Here is a 17,339-nt window from a genome sequence, read left to right on the forward strand (position 1 = left end):
GAGCGTTGGCTGTGCGCTGATAACAGGTGATTAACTATCGCTCATCTCTATTTGGGTGTCATTACTAAGTTTATTGTTGTTGCTCTTAATTAATTGTTATTATTTTGTGATTCGCGAGCTTACAGTCGACTGATAATGGATATAAGCGCGGATGTGGATCAGATAATAGCCCAGGCTCCGGACTGGACCTTCGCGGGCGACTGTGCTCTGCTGGCGCTGATGAAGCGCATTTCCCAGGTTAAATTCACATACGTACATAGATAACAAACCAATTTGATAAAATTTTTGCAACAGAATCTGGAAGAAAGGGGCGAAAGGACCAGCCGCAATCTGCGGGATTTTGAGACAAGCGTGAAGCAAGTGGATATAGCTCTAAACAATGCCACCAACAGCCTGCGATCCCTGCAGTTTGGAAATCAGTTCGTGGAGTATCGGGTGGAGGAAGTGGATGACGCGGATTTGGCCATGCCCGAAGAGAAGAAAAAGAAGGTGCAATAGGCGGTGTAATTTTGCAGGCTGCTGTGTTTACAGATCTTAATATGCTTGCAGCAAGAGCTGCCGCCCAAGAGTTCCGAGGAATTGGCCAAGGAGTTTCTGGAAAACAACCTGCGCATGTTCCGCAAAAACTACGAGCCGGTGACCATAGAAGTGCCCGATTCGGATGATGAGGATGGCACCGTCCACTCAACGTAAGTGACTACACTACGATTCCGCTCCATGCTAACTCCACTTTCCGCAGAACCGTTTTCCGTGCTAAGAATCCCTATGATGCGATACCTTTGCCCTATATTATTGGCTCCAAAGAGTGGCAGGAACACAAATATGCCGGGTTGTATGACAGTAAGGAGAATAGTGAAGATGACAGATCCGAGGAATTCTCCTCAAGCTCATCGGACGAGAAGGAACCCGAGACCAAAAAAATAGCAACGCCAGCGAACAAATTAGAGGAACAGCATCTGTCTGACTCCTCTTCTCTAGCCTCGTTTGCCAGGGAACCGGCAATCGTGTCGCCAGTCATTAAACATGCTGTCCAGGTAGCAGAGCCTGCCATCAGAACACAACCGCGTCCAATTATAAGCAGTCAAAGGAATCCACATGAGAGGGATATGTTTGCTGCACTCCGGCAATCGCCGCCTAGCGACGACCCGCCATCCACATCATCTTCGCCTACGTCTTCACCAGCCTTTAGGAATCCATCAAGTCGCCTTCCAATCGCCTCTACTGCATCGCTTAGTTCCAGTAGCAGTAGTCCTGCTCAACAGCCCCCTCGACTCTTCGACGAAGCTGTTTCAACCCAAACTCCGAAGGAAGCTGAGATCAAGCCAAGCCAAACGAAGCGCATGCCAGTTAATCTATTCAACGAAGATGAGTTTAAATCCTTCATGTCCGAAATCGTGGACAAAGTCCAGTCAAAAACACCCAGCAGTTCCGTCTCCCCAGCAACGACAATTTCAACAAAAGAACCTCCCAAAACTAAGAAACCCATCGAACAATATTCAAAGCCAGAGGCGCCAAAGCAAATTGTTGAGCAGACAGTTTCGAAACGTGTAAACCTCTTCGACGACAGTCCTCCATTGAGTCCAACTCCGAGGTCAGAGCCTGTTTTTAATAATACTAAAGCAACGGGTGCAATACCAAAACAGATTCCAGTTGTAATTGCCAATAATGATGAAGATAACTCGCTTTTTGGCAGTTCTCCTGCCATGCCAACGGAAAATCCTTCCAAGAAGCCACCTAAACCGGTAACCAAATCGCTATTTGATGATGACTTGGAGGACGACGACTTCTTGAGCTCCTTTACTCCCAAAGCAAAGCCACCAGAACAAAAACTGCTCTCAAAACCAAAGCCCTCCTTATTTGATGATGATGATTTGGATATCGATGATATATTTACGAAACCGTCTGCTCAACCGAAAAAGCTCTCTGAAAGAGTAGCTGGAAAGACCAGTTTGTTTGAAGACGATGATCAAGATGATGTCGCCGATTTGTTTGGTTCGAAAAAGACAAAGGAAATTCCAAAGGAGACGTCTTCGGGAGTTTCGCCCGACAAAAAGGTGGAAACACCTGTAGCTTCAAAGAAAAGTCTCTTTGATGATATCGAAGATGAGGATTTGTTTGGAACCCCAAAGGCTAAGAACTTAATTAGAAGTGAACCATACAATGATCCTGAAGCAGTTGGAGAAGATAAGAAACAAAGTGAGATTGCAAAACAGAAATCAAAGAATATAGAAACTAAAGAAAAACAGCCTCAAGTTATAGCAGAAAATGCATCTGTGCCTATTCTCAGAGATTCACCTCCTCCCATGGAAGTTACGGAACAAAAGTCTGATGAGAAAGAATGGAAGCCTGTTAAGGATGATACATCAGCACCAAATATTCCTAAATCTAAAGATTTGTTCAGTGAAGACTTAACCGACGATGAGCTATTTTCAAGTACTTCTAATAATATGGCTGAGCCAAAAAGTGCTAATGAAACTAATGAATTTAACCAACGAATTGATAAAAATACTTCGCAAACTGAGAATAATGTATCGCCGGCGAATCCTCCTACAAAACTATCTACCAAACCAACTGATTTGTTTAACGAAGATTTTAGCGATGATGATACATTTCTGAGTGCATCCATGTCTAAGAATAAGCCAGTAGTTGCGACAGAAAGCGAAGAAATTAAAAAACCATCTGAGGTGCAGATGGAGAATGAGATTAAACAAGAAGTAATACCACAGCAACTGCCAGAGAACAAAATAGATGAAATAACAGCGGGCGATGAAAAGGATGAACTTGTGCCCGAAATGTTAAGCAAGCCGCAAATAGATGAGCCAGTTTCCGAAACTCCTCCGCCAGACGATTATCAAGGCAACGTAGACCCCATTATATCAATGGTGGCCGATGTCACCAATAAAACATCAGTGGATACGCTTATCCCGCGTAAGCCGGCGGATTTGGCTGCTGCGCAGCAAATCATGCAGAATTACTCGAATCTCTTTTCCGACGAGCCGCCGGATGACAGCGAATTCTTTCAAACGCTCGGCAGCAGCGGTCTCAGCAGTCTAAGTGCCTCCAAAATCTTTGACAGCGAGCACGACTTCTTCGAGCCCGCTCTACCCAACATTCCCAGTGCGACAAAGCCATCTCCAGTGACGCCGGGGGATCAACCTTCTTTGTCGTCTGACTACGGTGCCATGTGCTTATTTAGTGATGTGCCACCCGAAGATAACGATCATGATGGTGATGAAGTGCAGAAGCAAGCTGAACCTCAGAAGGACGAACTTGCGTCAACCACCCGAATACACACAATCTTCTACGATGATTTCAGTGAGACTGCAAGGGCAGGCGCAGTGCAGCCAGCGTCTAAACGGTTCACTTTCGATGACGAGCCACCGCCAGCTGATGAAACTGATCGTAGTCAAGTTAAGGAGACTCCTGAATTGCAGAAACCCACTTCGCCCGTTAAGAAGCTGAAAATGCCTAATATTAACATCAATGTACATGCCCTACTTCCCGGCTCTGGTGGCGTGCCAAAGCTGATCAGGAAGCAAGAATCATCGAGTTCTGAGAGAGATGAACCTCAATCCACAGTACAACCTGAGGCTGTGGCACCAAGTTCTGGACAAACCACTATTCCTTCTCCAGACGGTGCCCTGCAACATGTGAACAAATCTCGCGCTCGTGGACCTGCAAAAAGGCGACCCTCTACCAGGAGGGGAAGAAAGGAAAACTATGCCAAAAGCTTATTGGATGCTGGACAAGATGAAGGCCCAACAGTTTCGACTAGAGATAGCCCAGAAGTGGCACCCCCTCCTCAGTATGTTCAGCCTGAAAAGATGTTTTCAGCTCCAGCCCAGCAGATTCAGCCGCAGCACCAAAGACCGCCGCCATCTACTGCAGGTGGCTCCTTTTTGGACAGCCCCGATGAAGATGATTCATTCTTTAATTCCGTCCCGACAAAGTCAGTGGAGGGAAAGCAGGGCTCTGATCCACCCAAGTCATATCGCTCGTTTTTGGACAGCCCTGATGCAGATGATAAGCTTTTCAGTGATCTTGAAAATAACAAGGCGGGTTTCAATGAGCCACCACTAGAGAAGAACTTGCCACCACCTAAGATGGCAAACTCTTTTTTGGACAGCCCAGATGAAGATGATTTCCTGTTTAATTCTGTGAAAACAAAAGCAACTACTACTGCCCAAAAAGCATTTGCAGCAGAAATCGTGAATGCTTTTCAAAAAGTCACAACTGCTCCTCCGAAACCATCGAATGCCCGAGAGGCTGCTAAACCCAAGTCACAGGCTGCGCCGAAACTGTTTGATGATAGCGACGATGATGATGATGATCTGTTTGCTAGTGCTGCTGCTTCAGCTCCTAGTATCCAAACCGCCAGCAAGCCCGTTCAAACTAAACAGGCACCCAAACCAGCGGCCACTTCTCTTTTCAGCAGCGATGATGATGAAGTGCCTGTAAAGACTGCTCCTGCTAAGAAGTTGCCAGTGAAACCAAGCAAAAGTCTCTTTAGCGACGACGACGACGATGATGATGACCTGTTCGGAGGAAGCTCCACGTCAAAAGCAGGTGCTACCAAAAAGACCAAACCCGTGGCCAGGACAGCAACTAAACCACCTGCCAGTAAAAACGCCACGCCTACTGCTACCATTCCTTCAAACTCCGGTGATAATCCATTGGCCGATCTTCTTGATTTCAAGTGAAAAAACAGCTACGCCTTTTATTACAAGTATGTACAGTTTTTGATCTGTGGATGGTTAGACTGTCGATCAGAGTATTGTTATCCGTGTATTCCTATTAACTATAATAAACAATGAATGTCAATGTTCATTTGTGGTCGATTCTTAGAACTAGACTTGGGGAATTTTCATGCAGTGCTTCTCTTAATGGGTCTATGCTTTTCGGTATTTGTTTGTTTTAGAAATATCTATTTATATTTGTATGTCTGATATTTCGTGATATTTACTATTACTATGCTCATATTTGCATATAAAATTATATCCCCATGAAGTCTCTTATTTAGTACACTTTTATTTGCAAATAGGTCGTGTTATTCAGTAAAGCAAATAACAACTGAATGCAAACCCATTTTAGCTACAAATTGACTTGCGCATAAACGCGCTATACGATTCTCGCAGTGTAACGTTAGTCTACGAACTGAAACTGAGTTAGTTTGTGGCTCTTTGGTCGTTATTCCGAGGAATCTCATTCTAGATCGAGCATGTCCTACAACTAGTGAGTTAAGCCTAAACGCTGACTGATGATCGATTGGGATCCGAATTCCGGAACCAAAAACGGACTCAAAGAGCCACATCGCGGTACTTCCGGTAGTCGTCGGACTCGTTGCCCAGCGACAACTTGCTGTTGGCCGTGATGTACGGATTGGCGTAGTTGGCATAGCCGAAGCCCCCGTAATACTGCATCTGCTGGCTGTGCGTGGAGCCGCGTCGCTGCATCGGCTGGGCCAGCACGGTGCCGGCGAATCCGCCAGTGGAGCTGCAATTGGATGGCCTGCGGTAAATCCCGCCCGCCTGCTGGTGGTGCAGCTGCTGCTGCTGTTGCTGGTGCAGCAGCATGGCCAGGTAGTACTGCTGTTGCTGCGTGTAGTTCTGGAGGAGATTGTTGCCGTAGGCGGTCAGATCGTTCTGCACCTTGCTGATCCCGTCGAGGTTTTCCAGGGAGACGCAATTCCGGGACAGTTTACCCGGTGGTGGTTGCTTGTGTGTGCCGCGTGGACGATGGTGGCTTCTCTGCTGTGCCGGCGGCGGTGTCAACTGCTTGGGCTCAATGGAGCAGTAGATGGGATCGTTGCTGGTGGAACCGATCAGCGAAGGCGGCGATGGTCGGTGCGAGTCGTGCAGATTGTTTTTCAAATCGTCGATGGTTATGTTGAAGTACTTCGCGTTTTTGTCCTCCGTATCGAGCACATGTCGTGGATTGTACATGCCGGGCAGAGTGCAGCGCAGATCCATCAGCGACTGGGCGCGATGACCACCACCTGCTCCGCCTGTTCCGGCGCGCTGCATCAGCGTGGCATTGTTGAATTGCTGCGCCAATGCGGGTGCAAACATGCTGGCGTTGAATTCGTTCTGCGAGCCAAATGCTTGACTGCCTCCACACTGGTTGTTCATGCCCAGTCCCATTCCTGGTCCCAGTGGCAACTTGGAAGCTGTTTCATCGCACAGCTGGTAGCCGGCATTCTCGAATCCACTCAGCCGCTGGCTGGATCGCCGGGAGTCCGCCTTGGTCATGGGCACGCTGGGCGCTGGTGTCTGCAGGGAAAGTCTGGTGGCCAATCCTTGCAGCTGACTCAACACCTGGGTCTCCCGTCGCCACCTGATGCCCGTGGGAATCACACAGATCAGCGCGAAGCAGTTGATGATGAGGCGAATCAGATAGGAGGTAAGCTCCGTCAATCCATGCACAGATTGCAGACCCTAATGTTTTAATCGTATTTAGAATAGTTTTAGTACTCAGTTACTTTTAAGAAATCGTAAAGACCTGGTTATAAATTCAACTTACCCAGTGCTGTGTGGTCATGATCATGACAAAGACCAGCTCGGGAATCGAGAGGAGACCGATGATGCCCGACCATGCGAACAAAGGCCAGCAGAGTCCGCTGACCAGGCCGTGGATGAGGATCGTGGTGGCCACGAACATGACAAAGTAGAGCGAGCAGAGCGTGTAGGCGGCGAAGGGCAGCTCGCCGTGGGCCTCCAGTATCCACGAGACCTCACACGAGAAGGCACCCAGATAGACGATCTGTGGGGCAGCGAGATCGCAAATGGGAAGAAGAAGTGAAATGGAAATTAGCCGAGATTCGCAGAAGAAAAGCGAAAACATAAATCAGGCGATGGCAGCCAGAGATATAGATGCACGAAAAACATAAACATAAAAAGCCGGAGACAACTGTGCTCCGCAACCATCCATCAATCAATTAATGAGCTCCCTCCCACTTCTCCTCCCCCCCCAGCTGTCAACTTGGTTAGCAACAAAAAGAGAGGAAATTTTTACATTTGCGCAAAAACGATTTCATTTCATTTTCACTTAATGGAGCAGAAATGTTTTCACGCTGATAACGGTAACGGACAGACCGACGGACGGACAGACGGATGGATGAAGATATAGTGGGTTGGAGAGATGGTGGCGATATGGTGATATCACCTGAAGATATACTTACCAGCAATAGAACCGCCACCACGCAGCAGATAATGAATAGATTCGCCTTTATGAAGCGCTCCATGATGCGATCGTTCCAAAAGTTTTGTATGCTATTGCCGTTGCCCGGCGGCCGCTTCTTCAATGAGGACGGCGACTGCTTTTCACTGGCCTTCTGATAATTCATTATTCGTGTTATTCGGTTGTTGCGGTTGTGGTGGGGCAAATGTGTGAATGCGGTTATTCGAGAGAAATTATGCTGGCTAGCGGGAGGGTGGCCTTGGTTCCCCTTTTTCAAAGGAGGAGGCCAGTGGTGCGATGCGATACGATGCGATGCGATGTGTTCTAGTTCTTGGTTTATGTTCGAATGGGTTTCGAGTCCAGACCTCTTGTGGGTTGAATGAAAGCGTTAAGCAGCGGCCCAATTGAGCGGTGTCATGCTAGGTTGGTGCTGAAATGAGAATTCCGAGATGAAATGCGATGAGATGCGTCGTCCAGTTCGATACGGTTCGGAACAAAAGACTTAGGCAACGAACTTGTTTCGGCTGCTACACATATGTATGTATGTACGCGCATACAAACCGAAGCATCAGCAAACAAACAACAAAACTCAGCCACTCGACTAACGGCCTGTGCTATATAATTTAGAAGATTTTCACTTTTCTACACTGCGAGTTCGTTGTCCAAGTCTTTTGTTTGCTCGTCGAAGCAAATATTTGACCCTAAACAAATGGTGTCGTCGCGTGCTAAGAAGGAAGCTTCTGGTTAACTGCTGACTGAAACTGTTTGCCTATTGCCAGTTTCAACTTATGTCATGACAAATGAATTCGCAAGCTCGGCATTAGCAAACCTATTAATCAATTACACTGCGCTGCAAAAATTTATTTAGTAAATAAACATCGTAATAACTTTTACCAACTAAGCAAGCAAAACGAAAATGAAAAGTAAAATGTATTAAATGAATCGTGATGCGAAATGTGAGACAATTAACAAATGGAAGGTAATCGAAAGATTTATTTCAGCTCATTAAGAAAGCCGATTCCGTGGGCACTTGTAATGAAAAAAACCAGACCAATTATCCCATTGCCTGGCCCACGAAATCGTGTTGTGGAGTGTAAACAATTGAGATGCCTCGCCAACACATCGCCCAGAGATGCGGAGCCCAGTTATCCGCTTATTCGGATACGGTGGTAATCCGCCCATAATAGACATCGTCATCAAAATAGAGGCGACGAACTTGTCGGCTCAATGTCGTCAGCACGCAGGTGCGCCGAGCTCATCGTGCTCATCATGGTCTGCGACTCTGATGATGATGTTGAGGATCATAGTCATCGCGGGCGTATCCATAGGTTTGGCTGCGTGCTCTTGGTCTTGCGGGCCAAAAAAGGAGCGACGCACCGGATATGCGCACCTTAAAGCGTTGGGGCGTCAACTTGCCCCATTGACATTCCGCCGACGTTGCAAGCCAAGACACCGATCACCAGGTTTTTTCCCCCAGCCACTGTGGATGTGACTGTGACTTTCTTCAATGGCCGGAAAGAATTGCAAGCCAAGTTTGTTTTATTGCTAATTAGCTGGACACACTCATTCTCGGCTGGGCTGTCCGGTTTTTCGGGGGCAGAGCTGTAGTTATTTTCAAAACGGGTTTTTCGGCGGCATTCGACCACCATTTATAAGCACTCAGCGCCGGGAAAAGGTGGCAAGCGATTTCGCAGCGCCCTTGACTGAGTGCCACACCCATGCGGCGAGGATTACGAAATTATGCAGATCCAGCATGCATAATTTCGGTGAACCCGGTGGGAGCGAAAAAATGCGAGCAACATTTCAAAATATTTTGCATTGTCTGCACGGGCAATTAAATTAATTTCATTTCATTTCGTTATTGTTAACTATGCGAGTTCAATAGCATAAGTGCAACAATGTGAACAACAGTGGATGCGAATGCATGAATGAGCAACAATGCAGCGGTAAAGTTATGCAAATTGTTATTATGAAGTCGCAGCAAAATCGAAATGGAATCGAAATCAAAATGAAAAGGCCAATCCAATGCGTTGCCGCTATGCTGCGCCTGTGCGTTTCAAAATGCAGCCATCTAATATGTGTGTATAATATGGATATGGATATATGTTGATATCGATGCGATGTAAAATGTACCTTTCACTTCGCATTATGATTGTTATTGCAAGCGATCCATCCAGCCAGCCATCCATCCCAAGCAGTTACAACAGGCACGAGAAATACCAAAAACTAAATGAACAATAAGCGCCGCTCGTAGAAATTATCAGTCAAGCAAGAAATGTTTTCTCAGCGACGCACTCACACACGCGTTCCACCAAATTGTTCAGCGTTGAGTCACTCAGCGTAGTACGAATTGTTGAAAAGATTCGAAGCTGTCGCTCATGCAAATTGCGTCGCCCGACCGACGACGACTTTAATGGGGCACGTAAAGCCACACACAACAAAATCAGCGCCACCACCAGCAGCACCGCCAGCACCTAGTGGTTCTTGGCACTTTTACTGCGCGCACAAATTAAATAAAGAGCGGAGAACTCGTTTGCCTGCGTGTTTTTTGTCGCATCGCAAAAGCGAAATGTGCTCGCATGCAATTATAATTTGATTGTTATTTAATTGTACAACGGTTTGGCCACCAGCACCAGGTCAAGTCACAGTCAGAGTCAGAGTTGACGGACGTGAGAATGGTCGATATGTGTGTGGGTCACTCACTTCGTAACGTGCCGCGCTAACGGTACGCGTACGCTTCGACTTGGCGCGCTTGCAAACGGTTAAAAGTGAAATTCGAAAGACTGAGGAAACGAACTTGGTTCGCCGAACGACTCTGCGACCACTGCGTCGGCAACGGCGGCTGTTTGGCAACTGAAGAGCACAACAGCCCGAAGTTTTGTTCGCCAGCGCTAGCGCTCTAGAGTTTTGCTCTGGCCTATGTCGTTTTGTTGATTTACATTTTTCTGTTGGTTTCGTTTGTTTTCGCTGCTGCTGCTGCTGCTGCTGTTGTGCAGCAAGTTCAGTCGCCCTGACTCTTGTTCCAACAATTAAAACTTAATTCCTAACTGGCGGCAGTGATGCTGTCGGCGGGCTGGGGAACCCGGCCATTTGCATAATGCGATGCCAAAGCCCAGACGAAAATGAGGCCTAACGGTCATACTTTTGTTTGGGCCAGCTTTTACGCCTGATAACTGATGGTTTCTGGCCGCCGGAACAGCTGCTTGTTCTAATTAAAGCCCACTGGAGCTGCGGTTTCTTTTTCTCGCGTTTTCGTTTATTCGAAATTCAATTTGTGTGTGTTTGTTTTACTAGCTATTGTGCCATTGATATATGTATCTTATATTCATCTTTTCTTAAGGGTAAATTAAATTAAAATAAAAGAATACCAAAGGCAACTGAAATCGGTTTCAATTCTATTTAAATTAATGAAAAACATTTGTAAATGCCTAGCTAATAGATAATAGCTTCATGATTGTATGGGGGGATTTCAAATGAGTTACACTAGTACAGCCTGTTTCAGCTAAAAGTACGCTTACAAAAATGTTGATTTAAGGCCTAATGCTCGGCAGTAGACCCATTGTGGATCGGCTAATTGGGAGAACAATTATCTACAACTCCGCCCAGCTGGCCGGTCTGTTCGATTTTGTCCATTAGGTCGGCAATTTCCGGAGTGCAGTTCCGGAATTTTCTTAGATAGGTGTGGCCACGCAGCATCTCATTGTCCAGAACGCAACTGTTAAGCAATTCAGAAAAGATGCTTAAACATTTCTCAAAGGTTTAGTTTTAGTCACTTACATTAGAGCTGCTGCTGCAAAGTTGCCCGTCCCCTCCAGATGCTCAAGCCAATTGTTAATTATGGTCTTGATCAGGGGATCCGTTGCCGGCAAGCAGATGCGCGCATGCACAAGGGCCTCCTTATAGTACTCGTTGGCCAGGAACAGATTGATGGCTTCCGACTGCATTCCCTGGCTAAAAAGATACGTAGCTGCGTGCATGATGAATCCTTTTTCCTCCATCTGCTTGGCATAAGCGCGACAGCAGTCCTGCCAAAGTCTGCAATAAATATATACTAAAGAAAACCCGATTTACAACAAAAGCGTAAGAACTTACGTAAAAGATACGGAGGGAGCCAGCGAGACATGCCGTTCGGTAAGCGTCTTGTTGACTATATGCTGCTCCAGCTCCTCGCGTAATTTGAACGTGGACAAGGCCAGGCAAAGTGGAGCTATGTCTTTGGTGTTTGAGTGCTTCAGGTTGGTCACTGAGATATTACATTTATTCTTAGCATTTTAAGTACTATAAGTCAGTTAGTTAACTCACACTCCGTTGCAATGAGCTCCTTGGCCATCACTTTGGTGCTGAACAGCTTCGACATGAGCACCGACTTGTCGATCTCGGCAGCGTCTTCATCAAGAACAATGGCCAGCTTCTCAAGGGCGCTTTTGTTGAGCTCCTTCTGGGTAAGGTAAAGACAGGTGCGGCTATGCTGTTGGTAAGAATGTTATTGGGTTTCAGTCGGATCAGGAGCACATTGAAAACTTACTATAAAACTGTCAGGTGACTGCTTCGCCTCCAGCTCTTTACACTTTGGGCATTCTTTGGCATTTCTAGTATTTTGATCTTTGTCCAACCTGAGCGCTTCCAGCATCTCTTCTACAGGAGTTTCTTTCAGACATTTATCGTTGGTTGGATTATCAGTAACTGCAGTTCCTGACTCCTGGATTTTCTTTTGATCCTTGTTAGCTACATCAACTTCGAGCTTAGCTGCTGCTTTGCGTTGATCCCGGCGATGCCGTTTCTTTTCAGCCGCTGTGAGAACAGGAGCGTATGGCTGAGTCAGGGATTTGCTAGCCCACTTAACGTTTAACAGGGCATCCACCTTGGGACAGATGCTTTTCTCATTGCCTTCCAGGGCGTCCTTAATGTCAATTAGCTCCACGGAAAGCGCTTTTCCCGAGCACATAATGATGTTTTCGTTGGTGGGCAAAAACATTCCACACCACATGGGGCAGTGGTAGGTGATGGTTAGCGGTGGCTTCTCTGGCGCATTGCAGTTCCACAGGCACACCTTTCCCTCGATGTGGAAGGTGAGCAGCAAGTGCTTCTGGGTATGGCTCCACTTCAGCGAGGTAATCGATGCCTTCTCCGCGCTTGCCGTAAATGTGTGAAGCGTTTTCCAGTTGCGCTCCGTGGGCTGGAACTCCATCACGTACACGGACTTATCGTTGCCCGACACTGCAAACTTGTTGCTGTCCAGCGGGCACCAGGCTATATCGGTCACATAACGTGCAAACAAAGCGGATTGGCGGATAAATGGAGTCCACGACTTCTCCATTCCCGAATCTCGCTCATGGATCTGCAGCAGTCCATCATCCGTGCCAACAAAAAGGAAAGAATCGCGAATGCTGAGGTAACTGGGTCGAGCAATGCAGTTCACAATCGTGGGCTCTGTAAGAAAATAAGAATGGTAAGCAATGAAGCGATCTTTGATTAGGTTTACTTATAATTAATACATACATCAATTAACTTAAATCACAATTAAATCTAGTCAGAATGACGAAAAACTCTTTGTTTTAAGTCCATTGTTGTATTTCAGGTCCGCACCTAATTGTGCGACCATTTTAATGATTTGTGGGAAACAATTAATTAAAACAAGCCTAAAAGTCTCGGATAACAAAAGCTCGATGGCATGATTTTGAATTTGTGCTACTTGAAGAAAATGAAATCGATTAAACTGTAGCCAAGGGCAACAAATATCAAACGTATCAAAAACTTAGCAAGCTAACCACATTACACATTTCCTTTCATCGAAATAGGTTAAATTGTTCTGTTTACTAAAATGCCGCGACACAAAACTTTAGTGAGCATTGGTCATCGCGTCATGAAGCGCTTCAACCAGTTGGATCTCAGGGTCAATAAGGAGTTCGTCATCTATATGGTTCATCTGCTGGCAAGAGATCGGCGCAAAGGTTTACTAAAGTACGACCTCAATAAGCCCACCGCCTGTGCCATTGAGGGTTTCGTGAATACAATTGTGGATAGCTATGTGAATGCGAAAGATTGTACCATGGCCAACATGAAGATGGCCTGGGTGATGAAACAGGGAGTAACCATAGACCTTGAATACGTCAAGAAACAGTACGAGGAAAAGTTCCAAACGGAACTGCAGCTGCTCATCAAGGATATCCTTCAGTACCCCGAGACCTGCAGTAAACTGCAGTTGGACCAGCTTTTCGCGAAGATGCAGGTCTTCATAGTGGCCTGCTACAATCTGGGCTCGCCCAAGAACCATGTTCTGCTTAAGCTGACTGCCCAGGCTCTCAACAGCGTCATCGGTCGAAGTGACCTGCAGAATTATGTCCTAAAGAAGAAGTACCATCGGCTAGAGTATCTTCAACGCTTGTCTGCGACCGTGGGCGGCATTGTGATCTATAACAACGATGGCCCCGATGGAGATCGGGAGAACGTTAGAAGTGGTACGTGCATATAGGGCAAACCATTTCATATTGCAGCCGTTAAGTTTATATTCTGTTTACTTCTTAGTGGTAAATGATCTGGAAATGGCCCAGAAGAACACGGAAGCAGCCTTTGCAGCCAGTATGGAAAGGGCGGTCAAGATGCAGTCCATTTGCCAGGCGGCTATGGATGACCTCATAAACATAGATCATAAGGACGAGACCTTGACCTACCGCGTGCCCCTCGAGCACCTGGATCGTCTTAACCAGTTTGCGGCGACCTACTTTATGCTCCATCGCTGTCTGACGACTCTGAACGAACATTACCAGAAGACAGTGTACCTAATTGAAGTGGAGCACAAGCGATATCAATGTGTCATCTGCAAGATTGATGATACCCTATCCATGCGCACGGCCATTGATTCGGAGCTCATCTTTGTAAGTGATGCATTCATTTTTAAGATGAGAATAAGTCTAATTTCGTTGCGCTTCCAGCCGCACTTTGTATACCTTTCTCAGGTGTGGGGCAATCTGAACAACTATCTGAACCACATTGTTGAGTTAAACAAGCTGAGAGAGCAGGTGGAGGCATTGGTGGTCGACGACTTGATGACCCTGACAAAGGCTACGATTGCCGAGCTGCAGGCGCTTCATAAGCGGATAAAGAAGCCCAAGGTCTGCAGCTTTGAGGAGCGCATGGATGCCGTGAAGGAACTGCAGACCGATGGCAACTTTTGCACGCTTAACAAGGCAGATATAAAGGAGTTTTGCTCTCTAGCTATGACCATTACTAACGGCCTGCTTATGCCGGCCCAGGTGACCAGAAAACTGTGCTCCAACGTGGACATTACATTTGGTTTCCGGGACCCAAGATACGCTCGATTCGCGGAGCTGCGCTTTGAGCCTTTCATAGCCGCCTTCAGAAAAGTGGTTTTCAACAATGCGGACCTTGCTCTGCTGTTCAAATTGGACGATGCGCTGATAGAGCAGGAACTGCAGGACCTGATAATTGAGCCACCAAAGCAGACAGATTTCGAGTGTCAAACGGAAATGGTCGTCACCAACGACCTATCGCCAGCCAACTGGATAAACGTAACGTGGAATGCGTGGGATTATCATAGGGAGACGATTCACTTGGCCAATATACGTAAGAAGCAGACTAACGACGCGCAGACCAACATTAGTTATGGAAGGCGCAACGCACAGAATCAAACCTACAACTGTCGGCAACATAAGTAAAGAACGGCTAAGAACATATACTCACCGATTTTCGATTTTCTTAAATCAAAGAACCCCAGAACACGATTCACGATAAAGTATATAAAGTGGTCCTGCCACACTAGGGAGTAGACTTCCTTCTTGTGCGACGTCCGTAAGTGTGTCTTTACTTTCATGCGCTCCACATCAAGGATGCCCACCTGTTGTTGAGTTAGGTATTTAGATTCAATATCGAATAAAATAGTTATAATCAAAGCCATACCGTTCCGTCGAAGGTGCCAAAGGCCAGTTCTAAGCAGTTTGGACTCCATGCCAGGCAGTAGACGTTGCTGGACACATAAACGCTGTCGATGGGCAGGCAGCTGGTGGTGAGCTTCGATATATCAAAGAAGGCCACGCGGCGATCCGAACAACCCAAAGCGATTCTAAACGAGAGACAGTTCAGTAACATTTGCGATTGGCTTATCAGCTTACTTGTTCATATCATCTGGGCACTCGGCCATTGCTCGCACTCCGAACGCCACTGTTCCGTAAAAGTCAGCCATCCGCCCAGTTTTAGGATTCATCATTCCAATCTGACGATTGTTTCTGCACAACCATATCATCTCTTTGCTGGAGTCACAGGCAAACGACACGATGTCTTGCAAATGACAGCTGTGTGTTTTGTCCTTGCTGATCTTGTAGCGTAGCATCTTGCGCTCGAACTCCACGGACCAAAAGAACAACTGATGGCGACTCAGGGAAACAATGACATGGTTGTTCAGCCAGTAGACGTTGTTAAGCTTGCCTGAAAGATCCCAGTTGAATGCTTGCTTTCAATGGTTTGATTCTTTCCACTTACCCGCCGTCTTGCTTTTGCTGTAGTTCTTTCCAGCATGCGCTCCCGTATTGGTATTCCAGATCATCATCACCTCATCGCCGTCAATGGACACGAGCAGAGTTTCCAAGTGAGCGCTGTTCACGGAAGTCGAGCTGATGGTCTCCGCGCTGATGGTCGGTACCACTTGGAGATTGCTCGGGGGCTCAGACTTGGTATGCGGTGTTCCTGACGCATGCACCTCAGCCTGGTGGTAGATGTGATGCAACACTTCTCTCTTGGGCTTTGCTGCCTCGCCATCGACGATCACGGCATCATCACTGGACGAGCTGTATTGGATGACCTCGAGACTACCCTCGGTCGAGTCGCTGGCATCGTTCTTGTTGCTAATGGTGCTGGCATCGCTTAAGGGACCCGTGGGCTTTGTGGGCTCGCAGTCATTCAGCGTGACCTCCACTTGCTGCGTTTTATCCTCCTGGCGACTGGCTAAGAGGTCGGCTTTCACACTCTCGCAGGCCTCAACGAAATCCAAGACAGCGGCACCGGCTGGCTTCTCTAGGCCCACAAATTCGCCGCCACAATCCTCAGAGGATTTTCGTCTGCGTTCATCTATAGGTGCACCGAACTCGTACTCTAGATGATCAAAGTTATATATGTCGAAGGGGTCGTCGGACTCGGCTGCCTTGGATTTGGTCAGTGGTGGTGGCTTTGCCTTGGGTTTCTCCTCCTGGCCGCCATTGCGGCTTCGCCACTCTTCAGCCCTCGACGCCAGATTGTTGGTTTGTTCGTCCTCGGCAGTAGGCACCTGCCGCCAGGCCAAGGCGCAGATAGGCGCTTTGTGGCCATGGAACTTGTAGACGATGTTCATCTTGCGCAGATCGCAGACCAGCACATTACCCATAGCTGTTCCCACGGCGAACAAATTGTCGTTGTAGGGCGAGCAGCGCACCATAGTGAGCTGGTGACTTCGTGGCGAGATGAATGTGGAACGACGACAGTAGGTGTTGGAGGCCACACAATAGATGACCAGATCACTGGCGTCCATGGACAGAATGTTACCGTTGGCCAGGTAGCTCATCAGCACGGAGTTGGTAGTGTGGTGCACGACGCGGACATCCCGCGCCTCGTGCTGGTGCTGATGGGCCTTGTGCCCGATGATGGCTTCGCCCAGTGCGCAGTCCCACACCTGAACGCTTAGATCGTCGCCCACAATGGCGAACGGCTTGGACGGCCCACCGTTGCCCACGCCCCACATGGGACTAACGTCCAGGGCCAGTATGTTGATCCGCGTCGACATAGTCACCACTTGGGGCTGCTCCCCATTTGCCGGCGGCGCGGATATGTAGTTGATGCAGCGAATGCCGGCATACAGCAAACCGCCGTCAGGAGCAGCGGCCGCCAAAGATACGTTGCCCGGCGGTGTGGGCACATTGTGGTACATCACTTGCGAGTTCATGGCGAACAATAATGACTTAGCATCTGCAGGATGAAGGAATATTTCCCGCTAACAGTTGGCGTCGTTCAGGGAAAAAAATTCTGCTAAGCTGTTAGTGTTAGGAAGCTTGTAAAGCTTTGCCAGCGATGCCACCTGGAGGGCACGGATCTTAACAGTTAATAAAATAGTATTGATAATGTAAATATAATTTTGATTTTTATAAACATTTATTTATAAATCAAATGTGGATCTGCTG

General features: G+C 47.3%; 4 protein-coding genes across 5 annotated transcripts; 2 read left to right on the top strand and 2 right to left on the bottom strand.

The window, feature by feature from the left end:
- The first annotated feature begins 22 nt into the window (after window positions 1-22).
- Window positions 23-13,106, top strand: LOC6735412 (WASH complex subunit 2). 2 transcript variants are annotated; one of them, XM_039291415.2, is made up of 5 exons: window positions 23-237; window positions 295-489; window positions 550-689; window positions 740-4,726; window positions 12,975-13,106. In XM_039291415.2, the coding sequence occupies exons 1-4, from the start codon at window positions 136-138 to the stop codon at window positions 4,698-4,700; spliced, it is 4,398 nt and encodes a 1,465-aa protein (XP_039147349.1). In that variant the 5' UTR covers window positions 23-135; the 3' UTR covers window positions 4,701-4,726; window positions 12,975-13,106. The 2 variants fall into 2 exon arrangements, with proteins under 2 accessions (XP_039147349.1, XP_016028727.1); XM_016168564.3 differs by lacking the exon at window positions 12,975-13,106 and having other exon boundaries at window positions 740-4,825.
- Window positions 4,687-10,411, bottom strand: LOC6735413. The gene is made up of 4 exons (XM_016181491.3): window positions 9,310-10,411; window positions 7,178-7,606; window positions 6,520-6,759; window positions 4,687-6,434 (listed from the first exon to the last, which is right to left on the bottom strand). Exons 2-4 carry the CDS (start codon window positions 7,340-7,342, stop codon window positions 5,298-5,300), a joined length of 1,542 nt encoding a protein of 513 aa, XP_016028730.1. The 5' UTR covers window positions 7,343-7,606; window positions 9,310-10,411; the 3' UTR covers window positions 4,687-5,297.
- LOC6735414 (protein rigor mortis) lies at window positions 10,557-17,206 on the bottom strand. Its single transcript, XM_039291416.2, has 9 exons — window positions 15,673-17,206; window positions 15,306-15,618; window positions 15,094-15,256; window positions 14,878-15,031; window positions 11,702-12,606; window positions 11,479-11,644; window positions 11,269-11,419; window positions 10,954-11,211; window positions 10,557-10,891 (listed from the first exon to the last, which is right to left on the bottom strand). The coding sequence occupies exons 1-9, from the start codon at window positions 17,102-17,104 to the stop codon at window positions 10,747-10,749; spliced, it is 3,687 nt and encodes a 1,228-aa protein (XP_039147350.1). The 5' UTR covers window positions 17,105-17,206; the 3' UTR covers window positions 10,557-10,746.
- On the top strand, window positions 12,998-14,891 carry LOC6735415 (cilia- and flagella-associated protein 206). The gene is made up of 3 exons (XM_002082321.4): window positions 12,998-13,634; window positions 13,702-14,051; window positions 14,109-14,891. Exons 1-3 carry the CDS (start codon window positions 12,998-13,000, stop codon window positions 14,850-14,852), a joined length of 1,731 nt encoding a protein of 576 aa, XP_002082357.1. The 3' UTR covers window positions 14,853-14,891.
- Window positions 17,207-17,339: the final 133 nt, after the last annotated feature.

Source organism: Drosophila simulans, chromosome 2R, assembly GCF_016746395.2.
Source record: "Drosophila simulans strain w501 chromosome 2R, Prin_Dsim_3.1, whole genome shotgun sequence".
Classification (NCBI taxonomy): domain Eukaryota; kingdom Metazoa; phylum Arthropoda; class Insecta; order Diptera; family Drosophilidae; genus Drosophila; species Drosophila simulans.